This window comes from Ornithorhynchus anatinus, chromosome 6, assembly GCF_004115215.2.
Source record: "Ornithorhynchus anatinus isolate Pmale09 chromosome 6, mOrnAna1.pri.v4, whole genome shotgun sequence".
In the NCBI taxonomy this organism is placed as follows: domain Eukaryota; kingdom Metazoa; phylum Chordata; class Mammalia; order Monotremata; family Ornithorhynchidae; genus Ornithorhynchus; species Ornithorhynchus anatinus.
The window spans coordinates 27447262-27460780 of NC_041733.1; the positions used below are offsets into that span (position 1 = coordinate 27447262).

The window sequence follows — 13519 nt, forward strand, 5'->3', positions numbered from 1 at the left end:
CTCTGCTCCCTCTCTGCCCTCTGCTCCTCCTCTTTCCCCCTTCACCTCCCCTCAGCTAAGCCCCCTTTCCCTCTGCTCCTCCCCCTTTCCTCAGCACTGTGCTCACTTGTATATATTATTACCCTATTTATTTTGTTAATGATTCTATTAATCATGATAATGTTGTCTTGTTTTTGTTTTGTTCTGTTTTGCTTTGCCGTCTGTCTCCCTCAATTAGACTGTGAGCCTGTCACTGGGCAGGGATTGTCTCTATCTGTTGCCGAATTGTACATTCCAAGTGCTTAGTACAGTGCTCTCCACATAGCAAGCGCTCAATAAATACTACTGAATGAATGAATGGTCTGGCCTGAGCCAATCCCCTGAGCCTGAGCCTGACACCCAGCCAAGTGTGACCTCATATCTGACAGGGTGAGGCATTGACTGCATGATGGTACCCAGGGCTGAAGGATTTGATTCATTTGAAAGAATGATTCCTAGCCCCACTGACGTCAGAGGAATTTCTAGGTTCCATCATGCATAGTCGGCTACTCAGAGCCACGGTATGGAGTGCGAAGGTGAGAGGGGCAGAGGAAGATGGGGATGCCACAGGCCACTCTGTTCCAGCTGGGCCTGAGCCTCAAATGAATGGTACAGGTGAGACGATATGCCATCTGGTGCTTAGATGGAGAGCCTCCACTCCCTCTTGCTCCCTTCAGCCGTTAGCAGGGAAGAAAGTCAAAACGAGAATGGGATGGGACCATAGCCTGTAGCACACACAGAGATCCTGGTGAGGAGATCCCTCTAGACTGTAAGCTTGTTGTGGGCAGGGAATGTGCCTCCCAACTTTGTTCTATTATACTCTCTGAAGTGCTCAGTACAGTGCTCTGCACATAGTAAGTGCTCAATAAATACCACTGATTGATTGAGAGGACCAAATGTCTCCACCAGCTATACAAGATCAGGGATATGGCACAGCTAGGACAATACCGGCAAGCAAGGAATAGACACAAATAGGCACCTGGTTCCAAGTACTCAATGTTCCTTAAGTCAGGCCACACGCTGGCAGTGGAAGAAGTCATTCTGGGGGAAAATCTCTTTCTGGGGTGGACAAAAGGCCATCGCACACTGCACTCCTACCACTACCCTTCTTGGCTGCAGCCAAGGGACCTCTGCAGTTGTTGCTCAACATGTAACCTAGAAGTTATGATTGAAAGGTTTAAATACATAGTTACAGGGGTGATGATTTGTGGGGTTTTTTGTTTTTTTTTTAATCTGGGTAAATTTCAGGTTGAAATGTTAAAAATTCTGGATTTTTTTAAGCTTTCAGTTTTATGACTCACTACAACATTATTGGCATGGCAGTACAGTGCTCTGCACACAATTAGCACTCAATAAATATGATTGAACGCATTTCTTCTGTTGTATTACTCTTTTCAGGTGTTTTCAGATGGTTAAATGAACAATCACCACAGCTACCTCTTAGCCCACATAGCAAGGTTAAGGCAACCTTGTTTAATTTAGTGTAGATCGGACTCCAACATCAATCCACAATTAAACACAATCCAAAGCTTGGAACTGTGCTGAGGACTCTCTACTGGAGGAAGAACAACGATGCCACTCTCAAATGAGATATACAAAACTGACCATGAGTTCCAGGAAACCTCAGGCACTTTATAGAAAAGGAAGAAGGGAAATTCTTCAGATAAAATAAAAATCATGAAATTTTAAAGTGACAATTTTCTAGGTACCATATTCCAAAGTCTACTGATGGCACTAGAGCTAATGACAATTCCACATATTTTGTTAAATCAATTTAAAAGGTCTGTGGCAAAATTAAGATGGATTAGTAAATTGGGTGGCAATAAAAATATTAAGAAAAACCTTCACTTTCAAAAGTTTATTCTGTGGATTTTTGAGGCCTTAATCCTCACTAAGAAAAATGAACTGGGAGGTCGAAATTGGGTAAGGTTCAAGAAATCCATGCCCTCATTTTGTATAACATGTCAAAGCCTTCGTGGAGAGAATGCTGTGTGAAACAGGCTTCTTGGATGAGCAGCTGTACCTTGGTTTTTAACTGACAGCAGGCACAAGGAAGGCAAATATTTGTATGGAAGGTAGACAGAGAAACGGGTAAGGTGAGGGGTTGGTATGTGCCAGCTGCAGCGCCAACAGAGCACCTCCCCTTCTGTGAAGTCCTAAGGAAAATATCAGCTCTCGGTCAAACTATGGCAGAACAGGCAGAATCTGGAGAATCGCTCCCTGGACGGATGGACGGACTCCTACCACTGTGTCTGGGGAGCAGACTGAGGTAGGGGAACGGAATTGGGGTGTGTAGGGGGGTGGAGGTAGGGGGACAGTCAGCCAGGGTACAGACATTGATCTGTTCAGCAGACCTTGTAGGCAGGGGACAAAAACAGGCTGCGAATCTAGTCCTAAAAGAACAGAACTAAATCAATGAACCTAAGACTTGGCAGATAAGTGAAGTGAGACTTTCCAAATACCCTAGTTTCACCCACAGCTAGAATTCTGTCTTACTCTGTGGTTAATGATTTGGGATCCTCAAACCACTTATGTTAAAAGAAAAAAAGGGGTTTGTCATTTAGAGAACTTTTACATAACTAGCCTGGGACTTTGGGGATTTTTTTTGTGTATGTGGCGGGTGGTGGGGGTTAGGGAAGAAAGAGTGTTGTCAGGATAGGGAGGAAATGTGAAATGATTTTTCTATGCTAAACCTTGCAATACTGTCAGTTTGGCCTCATACCTGGGGTGCTTCCAGTTAATGTTTCAATTAAGTCAAAATCATTAACAGTCATAGGGAGGTACCTGAATGCCATTCATACCAAATAAAACACCAAGGGTCTATCAGCCCACACAAGGAAAGCGGCATGAATTATGTCACCTAGGTAACACCTGGTGGGCCAGTGGAGTGTCAGAGGTAAGTCTAGCTCTCTGAGAGCTGTGGCAACTGTCGGATGGGTAGAGAGCCATCTAGTAAACCCTTGGCCCAGGGCTCTAAGATGTCACTTCAGTAGGGGCCAAGAAAATGCCCCAGAGATATTCTACTTCTCCCAGTGCAGGAACCAGAGGCTAGGGGGAACCTGTAGCTAAGTGTGGTCCACCTGAAGCTGAATCTCATCTTGGCGCAACTCCCATTTATGTGTGTAGTGGGGAAGGGTGGAGACTGCGGCGCTAACTCAGAAGAGCTCTGAGCCAGAAATACTTACTTCGAAGCGATGGGCTGTCCCATCTGAAAGCTTCAGCTGCATTAAAATGGACGGCTGCAGTGCCCGGGCCAATGAACTGAAACAATTTGCACCATTAGTGTCAAGGCAACAGCTGCACCACCCGTGACCACCACACTTCAAAACACCCTCTGGGGACAACCCGTTTCGATCCACTGGAAAGGGAGGGGGCACCACCGCTCATTCTGTTACAAAACCTTCACGGTTTTGTTTCTGGAAATACCACTCACATAATCAAAATTCAGTTGAAAGAGAAATAAAATACTTTCTTCCTATTCTAGACACAAGGACTAGATACAGAGCAGTCAGCAAAGATGACAGTGACGTGAGAATAACCTCGGTCGGTCACCAGTGCTGAGGAGCACAGCATGGACTTCCTCACTCCTAAGAGCTGAAGGTCTCAGGTCCAGTGGGACTCAAACTCAGGGGCCTGGTGAAGTTTCTAGAATTCTCTTCCAATGTGAAGGTCTTGCAGTAGCTTGTGCCAGGAGAAGGAGCTGCCTGGAAGCTGATGAACAATTGCCCATCCTGTGCCAGGGCAGGTATGGGCAGGACTCTGTTGCAGGAGCTGGGGGTTGCTCTGTTGCCAGGGCTCTCGGCAGATGGTATCACTACCATAAGATAATTAATGAGCCATCCCACAGGGGCTGGCCACTAAAAGGGTGCAACTGGAACAGAAAATGAGACAGAAATTGGCGGGGGCTGTGGCCCTTAAATAACATCTTGTTCTTCTCATAGTGCTTCGATGATAATTAAGTTCCACATCTAGAAACTGGCTCTTTTTCCCCTTTCTTTACAGCCTTAAAGAACAGCCCAACCACTAGGGATCATCTGGCCACTGGGGTTTTTTTAAATTTTTTTTAAAAAAAGGATCCTCCTGGGCTGCTTTGAGTTTAAGATCTTGCTTGATGACCAGCTCTGCTAGCTCACGACCATGACGACTTAAAGATCTCCTGCCTGACCTAGAAGCACACACCTCTCATTCTACCAGGGTAAAGCAGCTGGCGAAAGATTCCACTTCCAGGACCCGGCCCCCAGTTTACTTCCACTCCACCACCAGCCACTGGGACATCACACAAAGCAGGCTCTTGTGTACTTTGGCTTGGAAGGGGTATCCAGACCCAGGACAAGATCAGGCATCGGGGTACGCACACTTCCCTGGCTCCGAGTTGATGCCTTACCTTGTGGAAATTGCCACATCCACTCTCCACCTGAAGTCATCAATACTGGGTAACTGCGCTCCTTGCTTCAGGACCTCCAGGGTAGGACGTCTTGTGGAAAATTCAGGAAATATAATGATAAAAAACCCAACAATAATAATAAAAGTATTAAATGCTTGCTATGTGCCAGAGATTGGACGAAGCGCTGTGGCAAATACTAGATGATCGGCTCAGATACAGTCCTGTCCCACATGGGGCTCACAGTCTAAAGGGTGGGGGAGGACAGGTGTTTAATCCCCATTTTACATGCAGATGAGGAAACTGAGAAACAGACAAGTTAGGTGACTTGCCCAGCATATGCAAAGAGAGGAGTTGGGGCAACCCAATCCTATGCTCTTTCCTCTAGGCCACACTACTCTTATCTCCATTCTCCCCCCTTACTTCTGGATAGGAATTTCACTTTTGCAGTCTCCTTACCCTCACGCTACCCACTCTGGTCAGTTTGTCTGCAGCCCAAGAATCAGGTGGCTTTAGTTTATGGCTGCAAGGTGCAGAGCTTAGCAGGCCCCCGATTTGAGGGTAATGAAGTCCTGCTCAGAAGTCCATTGGGGGATCTGGTCAGTGGGTGCAGGGTTCACCCCAAACCATCCTGGCTTCTCCGGCCCGGGCCACTGGTGAGATCTGCAGCTCTCTAGACTGTAAGCTCATTTTGGGCAGGAAACATGTCTATCAAATCTGTTACACTGCACCTCCCAAGCTCTTAATATAGTGCTCTCTACACATTAAGTGCTCAATAAATACTATTGGTTGACTGATTGATTAATCTAGACCTATGCCTCTGCTGGTAGCAGAGCTCCCAAACTGGTGAGTAGCAGACTGTACTCCCCAACCATATAGGGTGTGTGTGTCTGTGTGTGTGTTGGGGGGTGGCATCAGGGGAAGAAAGAAAAATTAGTAGAGGGAGAATCGGGTAGAGCCCATCTGCAAACTACCAAGCTAGTCTAGGAAATAATGGACTCTACAACTCGTCTGTAGACCAGAAGCTTCCAGTGGGCAGGGGCTGTGTCTACCAACTGTTATATTACATTTTCCCAAGTGCTTAGAGCAGAAAACGCACAGCAAGCATTGATTAATGGTCTGTCATACCACCTCCTACCTCTATCTACCTGCCATTCCAGGTCTTCATCTTCCTGGAAGCTTTCCCTGATTACCACACCCTTTTCCCAACCTGCCAGCAGTATACTCTATTTCCTAGTTGCCTTTTTTCAACTCATTCTTACTGGCAAAACAATTATGATGACTTCTGTCATTTCTCCTCTATCAACTGTAATCTGCTTGAAGAGGGAGATTGTCTATTCTTTAACGTGCACTCTGAGCATCTTGTGCAGGGTCTGCAGAAATGGTTCCTCAGACAACTTTTTGACTAACTCGCTTTGTCGATAGAATGGAAGACCACTGGGGAGAAACCAAATAATAATAATAATAATAATGGTGGTATTTGTTAAGCGCTTACTATATGCAAAGCACTGTTCTAAGCACTGGGGGAATACAAGATGATCAGGCTGTCCCACGTGGGGCTCATGGTTTTAATCCCCATTTTACAGATGAGGTAACTGAGGCACAGAGAAGTTAAGTCACTTGCCCAAAGTCACACAGCTGGCAAGAGGCAGAGCCGGGATTAGAACCCAGGATCTCTGACTCCCAAGCCTGTGCTCTTTCCACTGAGCCACGCTGCTTCTAATCACTGCCCAGTAAAATTAATTGCTAACAACAGGTGGGAGGCAGCATAGTTCGCTGGTCTAAGTACAGGACTGGGGGTGAAGAACAGTAAGTTCTTCTGTCAGTGCCTCCAGGGTTAATGAAAAAAGGCACTTCGCTTTCCAGTGTCTCTGTAATTCCTCTCCCCTGCATAGGTGCCCAGGATGTGGAGAAGGTATTTTCACAAAAAAACATGCAGGGAAGATCTTCAAAAAGCACAGAATCAGCCATAGGAATGTCCAATCCCTATGGTTTAACTTGGGAAAAGCATCCCTAAGATTTATTTTGGCAAGATGAGACAGAATTCCACTGGAATCTCAGTTCTTGTTGGAATCCACTGTTACACTGTGCCTAGGGAAGCCCCACCTAAACAGGTTTATCTTCAGACCGAGGAACGGGAGTTAAAAATACGGCACTTGGGGCTTTAAAAAGCAAGCGGATAATTTGCTTTCAAGATAAGCCAATTCACTTGTTCCCCCCCATCATCGGATGGCGGAAGATAACGGACACAAGCCACAACATCAAATACCAGAGTGGTCGAGAAGCCTGGAGGAGCAACTCCTGGGCTGGAAAGCAGGAGGCCTGGTTCTGGTCCTGGCTACGGCACTAATTAAGGGCCTTCGGCAGCGGGCTTGTCCGTTCTGTGCCTCAATGTTCTGATCCCTGTAACTAGACACTATTACTTCTCCTTAACACCAAGTGGCATTGGGAAGATTCAAAAGAGAACAGGAGGACAGTAAGGAGTGAGCCTCGGAAGGAAGGTGCCGGAAAAAAACTACAATAGAGTCTTTTAGCAAAATGAATTTATTCCTGTACCTCCATCATACAAAGTGAACTGGAGAATGGGAGTCACTCAAACTGTTCCTAATTGAGGCCCTTCACCTGTCTCTGATACCTTCCCCCTCCACTGCTTGGGTCGGATGGCCCACCCTGTCCATCCAGGCACCAAGGAGAAGCTGTTGTATCACCTTGCTTCTGTGGCTGCTCTCTCACCGGCAAAGAACTGTGGCCCCCCGCGACACTCCTCTCCCCAGCGCTAACCCGGCCGGGAAGGAGGTGGTGATGTCCTCTGGACGGCATCTGGAACTTTAGGATGATTGTGCCCATTGGACTCCCGACTGACCTCTGATGAAAAGCCTGAAAACAGCTCCCTTCACTGCAGCTTCCACTTGCTCCTAGTGCTCTTATTTTCCCATGGTATTTTGCTGTTTTTGTCATTTCAATCATTTCCTTGTGTATCTGTCGCATCCCTTTCTGGCCCCCGCCCCCTATTCTTTGGCTGTGTGCGGGCTGGGGATCCTGTCTAATTTGCTTTCCACCGTATTCTTTCCCAATGCTCAGTACAGTAGGCACTCAAATACTACTGGGTGAATGAACCTGCTTGTTAGCATTTGAGTTTTGCTTTAGTGATGATTCCTCAGCCATTCACTCCTCATTCTGCTGTTTAGATAGAGCAATGGCCTGATTGCGGGTTGCATCCAGAGTAAAATCCAACATGCTCCAGTTTCTTTCTTGGAAAAGGAATTAACCTCTAATTAAAGGTCTGGATCCACCTACAACCCTAAATATTATTAGTCCCATTACCTTTCAGAAGAGTAAACACAATGGCCTGACATCATCATCCTCATCATCACATATGGGAGAATGAGGCAGATTCTGAGTGACCCTATTTGACTCTGGTTGACCCTATTTGGCCACGGCCTGGACATAGGTCACTGCTGCTACTTGGTGAAGCAAGGCCAGGGCTGGAAACAGCTCCACCGGCCCTCTCAAACATTTCCTTGCCCTCTCAGACATTTCCTGGTGACCGAACTGGCATGGGCGGAGCATTGGGAGCTTCCTGGGTACTCTGGGCCTCAAGGGGTCAAGTGAGGAAGGTTCCTTCCCTGAGTGTGTCATTGGGGGCACATGACACACAAGTCAGCTAATCGCACCAGGCCTCTGAAAATAACACAGCAACTGTGTTTGGTAAGCCCGGTGGAGTGCACTATAAGCAGGCGGGAAGGCTTATGTGGGTTGTCAAAGAACTGAACTCTGGTCAAATGCTTCCCAACTAACCCTTTCTGCTTTTTCCTCTACCCTTCCCTCACCAGACGAGGGGGTCATTCAGTCTCCTGCTATCTGGGAACACCCTCCCCTCCCTCCTGGTGGCGGCGGGAGGGGGGGGGGCGGGGGGAGTGTGAGGGGGAATTAATGGCTGTTTGTGGGAAGAACTTTATGATCCATAAGATGAAAGGCTGCAGAGAAGTGCAAAGTATGCCTGGGGCACACAGACATTCCCCTGGGGCATAACCTGCAGAGTGCCCAGCTGTTTGGATGGGACAACTCCCTTAACTCCCTTTCCCAACTCAGCCCAGTGCCCAGAGAGGGCCCCAAATCTCCCTGGCTTCTTTCATGCCAGCTCCTAAAGTCACCACACTTGGTTTCTGTTTAGAATGGAGTTAAAGAGGCTGAACAACTTCAAAAATAAAAAAGTTAGCATGTTCATCTCACATGGAATCTTCAGCAAGGAACCAGAAAGCAAGCATTTTGTGAGTGTTCATGGCAAGTTGCCCTCTGCCTCCATTTGACCGTCAAGCAGAGTATCTGAAAACCTTACTGAAACTGTTCACTGGAAGGAGGGTATTTGAGAAAGACCTCGGAGTCACCAGCAGGGCTTGGTAGCCCAGGGCTTAGTGTAAGGCAGTGTTGGGGATAAGCTCAAGTCACTATATTTCAAAACACCCTAGTGCTCACTTACTGCACATGTCTACCAACTCTGTTGTACTGTACTCTCCTAAGCACTTAGCATAGTGCTCTGCACACAGTAAGCACTCAATAAATACCATTGCTGCTGCTGATTATGGTATTTGTTAAGCGCTTACTATGTGCCAGGTGCTGTACTAAGTGCTGGGGTGGATACATGCAAATAGGTTGGACACAGTCCCTGCCCCACATGGGGCTCACAGTCTTGATCCCAATTTTACAGATGAGGTAACTGAGGCCCAGAGAAATTAAGCAGCTTGCCCAAGGTGACAAGAGCAGATAACCGGCAGAGCAGGGAATAGAACCCAGGACCTTCTGACTCCCAGACCCATGCTTTGTCTACTGCACCACACTGCCTCTCTGATGATGATAATGTGGCAGTGAAGTCACCTAGGAAGTGATGGCTTGTTGCTAGTTTCCCAGTTTGGGGCAAAGGCAAAAAACGAGAACCAGGTCAGGAAGCCACCATTCCCAGGCCTGGCATTATTCTGCCCCATTCGTTTATTCACGTTTTGCCTTTTATATCTATGCCTACTCTCAAATGCCTGCTGGATGTAGATGGTTTGTGTCTGTCCTCCCGCCAATTTAGAGTAAAAGCTTCCTGAAGACAGGGCCTGCATCTTTTACAAATTTCGTATCTTCTCAAGGGCCTAGTACAGTGCTCTGCGCCGGTAGGCCCTCACATACTGATGATGTTGATGATGAGGACAGGTTGCATCACCAGATTATATGGCTATTAGCTTGCTGTAATACTTGTGAGAGTCACCACCACCTCATGCCTCTGACCTCACCTAAAAGAGCAAAATGCTGCAATCCAGAATTCTGTTTCTGGAATGTGCTTGGGGGTTACGGCACTAAGCCAAGAAAGGAAAGAAAAAAGCCAAGGGCACTCCAGATGTGAGCTGGCCTCAGGTTCTTGGTTTGGGGAGAAGTCGACGGCAGAGGGGTCCAAATTGTATTACTGAAGGGAATGTTAGGGGCACTGAGGGAAAATTTAGGGAGGGTGGATGGTACATCCCCAAACTTTAAAATGCATGGTTGGATGACAAGCAAAGAAACCATCACACTATTCGTCTGAGCCACTGTTAGAGACAGAATTCTGGGCTGGGTGAACCACTGGTCTGATTCAGTGATGGCACTGTTCTGTTCAAAGGAGGGGCAAGGTGGAAGCAGCAGGCACTGGCCATTCATAGGGCCAGGCTGAGCTTCAGCAGTGAGACGATAGGGATTTCTTTAGGGAGATCAACTGTTGTGGGGGTAGGGGGGAGGGGTGTCTCAGTGTTAAGAGACCTCTGAAAACAGCCACATATGTCCCTTTCAGGTGGCAGGAGGTAGGACAAGGCCAATCCACTGCCAAAAACACTTCCAGTCGAGAGTCAGATTAGCCAGACCCAGCAGGCACAAGAACAAAAAAAACAGGTGTCTGTTAAGCATTTACTATGAGCACTGTATTGAGCACTGGGGGCAGACACAAGATGATTAGGATGGATGTAGTCCCTGTCCTACATGGGACTCAAAGCCTTAATCCCCATTTTACAGATGAGGTAACTGAGGCAGAGAAAAGCTAATTGACTTGCCCAAGTCACACAGTTAGGTGACAGAAAGGGATTAAGACTTAAACCCTCTGAGTCCTAAGCCTGTGCTCTTTCCACTAGCTCATGCTGCTTCTCCAAAACTTAAAGTTAGTCTCTAGTCTGGCTCTGAGTTAGGATGGGAAAAGCTACAAGCAGCTGCACTGAGATGCTGAGACTTGGGTCCCATTCCCACTGAATCATTGAGCTCCCTTAAGCAAGTCTTCCTCAGATTCAGTTTAACATCTGTATTATGCAGATAAAATGTGTCTGCCCCTGGACGGAGGTAATCTAGAACTTTGCTGCTAAGGGATTGGCCACGATGGGGAGGGAAGTACCGGAAAAAGGACACACAGAAACACAAATACACAGAGTCACAGAGGCTTCTTCTATACCTAAGTTAAGCACGCCACCATGATCCTCTACCCTCCCTCCCACCACTGCCCCTGAGCTGCTCTTACTCTCAGCCACAGCAAGTCTGAACACGCTGGGAGGAAAGAACAAACTTGCCCGGCCGCTCCATCAGTCTCCTTTAGAGACAACATCCCCAGGGTTCGAAACCCACTCTGGGCACAGCAAGAGGCCCAGCCCCAGGAAATCATTCATGCAACGGGACCCACAATGGGGACCTGGAGCCACACTGAATCTCTAGAAATCTCCCAAGAGCCCTTCTGAGGCTGGAAGGCCACAACACAGTGCCGGCCTGGAGGGGCCCTCCTCTATTACCTGCTTTTTTAAGCATGTTAAAAGCACTCACCTGTTCCCAAAGACCACGCTTGCAAAATCCACAATGAATTCTTGAGGTACCCTTAAACACAAAAACACACATTGGAGTCATCATCAGAACAGCTTAAAGTCTCCTTTGAAGCTCACCAACAAATATAGCATCCAGAAGGAACCTGAGGGTAGTCCCTGCAATCTCTGTCAGAGCTTGAAGTAGCACAAATTGCCATAGCACTTATTGAACATCTACTTGTTGCTATACTGAGTGCTTGGGAAGGGCAAAATGAAGAAGTGACATGACCCTTGCTTACAAGGACAACTTGAGTGGTCAAAAGGAATAACTGAATACACGCATTCACATGAGGGTAGAGAAGGCTGCTGGGAAATCAACTGGAGAAACCTTGCTAGAGTAGGTAGAATTTTTGGAGGTCTTTGACTGTGAGGAGAACTGTGCTCTGCCTAATATGGGGAGATCATGGGCCTGGGAGTCAGAAGGACCTGGATTCTGTTCCCAGCTCTGCGACTTGTCTGCTGTGTCACCTTGGACAAGTCACTTAACTTCCCCGTGCCTCAGTTACCTTATCTGTATAATGGGGATTAAGATTGTGAGCCCCATGTGGGGGATGTGGACAGTGCCCAACCAGATTAGCTTCTATCTACTTCAGCTCTTACTGCAGTGTCTGGCACATAGTAAGCACTTAACAAATGACATTTAAAAAAAGGAGTTCATCTGTCTTGATAGGTAGGGGATGGAGATGGTGAAGGTTTTACTTTTACAAGCTCAGTCATTTTTTATTATTATAAATACATAATAATAGACTGTAAGCTCATTGTGGGCAAAGAATGTGTCTGTTTATTGTTATAATGTACTCTCTCAAGCACTGCGTACAGTGCTCTGCATACAGTAAGCACTCAATAAATACGACTGACACTGACAATAATTGTGGTATTTGTGAGATGCTTACTATGAAAAAGCACTGCACTAATACTGAGGTAGATACAAGATAATTAAGGCCCGCAAGGAGTTCACTAAGAGGGAGGGAGAACAAATATTAAAGCCCTATTTTGCAGATGAGGGAACTGAGGCTCAGAAGTTAAGTGACTTGCCCAAGGTCACAGAGCAGGTAGGTGGAGGAGATGGGATTAGAACCCAGGCCCTGTGACTCCTATGCCAGTGTTCTCTCCACCAGGTCGTGCTACTTCCATGATTCTGGGAAGGGTGTCATCCCCCTTCTCCCTCCTCCTCTCACAATTACAGCTTCTCCAAGGAAACTCATTTGACCTAAGTTAAGTTCAGAAAGGGAGAAGATTGTTGGAGGCATCCTGTCCCAGTTCCATCTACTGAAAACAAGAGTCAAAACGCCTCTGCTTCTCCTCTCTTCTGTCCATCTTCTTCCCGCCCTCTCCTGTAGCTTGGCCCTCTTTGTCTGGGCAGTGGACATTATTTAAGGCAGCAAGAACACCTTCTCCCCCACTAGAATCACTTAGAGAGTGTGAGATCAGAGCCCACATTTTGGTGAGTCACTGACATACGGGTAGCTGGCAGACATAGGGAGCGGATTCTGTGATTAAGAGCATAGATCAAGCAACAATAGCATATTGATCCAACTTTCCATGTCCGAACAACAGGACCAGAAATCCTAGGACTATTGTATATCATCAGCAAAACCCCTTCTTATCCCCAGGGGAGGAAGCAAGTACTGATTGGGACATTTGGTGATTTTAAAAACAGCAATATAAAGCAAAAGAATGAACGCTATGGAGGATAAGGGGAAAACATTTTCATCCACATGAACAGTGATGAAGGGATAGTCCCTTAAGCAGAACCTAGGTCAAAGGGCTATGGCATAGATGGCTTTAGTAAATTCCCAAATATGAAATTTGTAATATGGCTTTATGTCTGGGGCCGGGATGAAGAAAGGGGGTTGCTACATGAAGAGCTGGGACTTGGAGAACTTTAGGAAAAAAATCAAAACCCATTTGTCACAAGTGTCTTATTTAGTCTCTTGCCCAGAGGCAGGGGTCAGAACCAAATGACCTTGAGATTCTTTTCTTTTAGCCCTAGGACTCTGCTTCTGATTGCTATTACATGTGCTCCCCCTGTCCGTTAGCCTTTGTAGTTTCCCAGAGTAGCTGTGAGCACAAAAGGCCATCCTGCTGAGAAAGACCTGTGTCTGGTGAATTAAGTGTGCCTGTTCTCTTGCACCAGCCCATACATGAGAATGCAACATAAAACATTCATCCAACCCACTAGATGTAGGTTTTGGGCTGTCCTTTCCCCCTACCCTCCCGTATCTCAGCAGCCAGTGAGAAAGTTTCTGGCTGAGGGCTTAAAAAAAAA

The 13519-nt window shown here is 46.8% G+C and overlaps 1 protein-coding gene across 1 annotated transcript in view; it reads right to left on the reverse strand.

Annotated features, from left to right (window-relative positions):
* The window catches only part of COMMD5 (COMM domain containing 5), a 40271-nt gene that overhangs the window by 11290 nt on the left and 15462 nt on the right, over positions 1-13519 (reverse strand). The window contains exons 4-6 of the mRNA XM_029067735.1: positions 11213-11263; positions 4403-4492; positions 3204-3279 (exon numbers count right to left, since the gene is read on the reverse strand). Of these exons, the coding sequence (XP_028923568.1) occupies positions 3204-3279; positions 4403-4492; positions 11213-11263 (217 nt within the window). The remainder of the gene's footprint in view (positions 1-3203; positions 3280-4402; positions 4493-11212; positions 11264-13519) is intronic.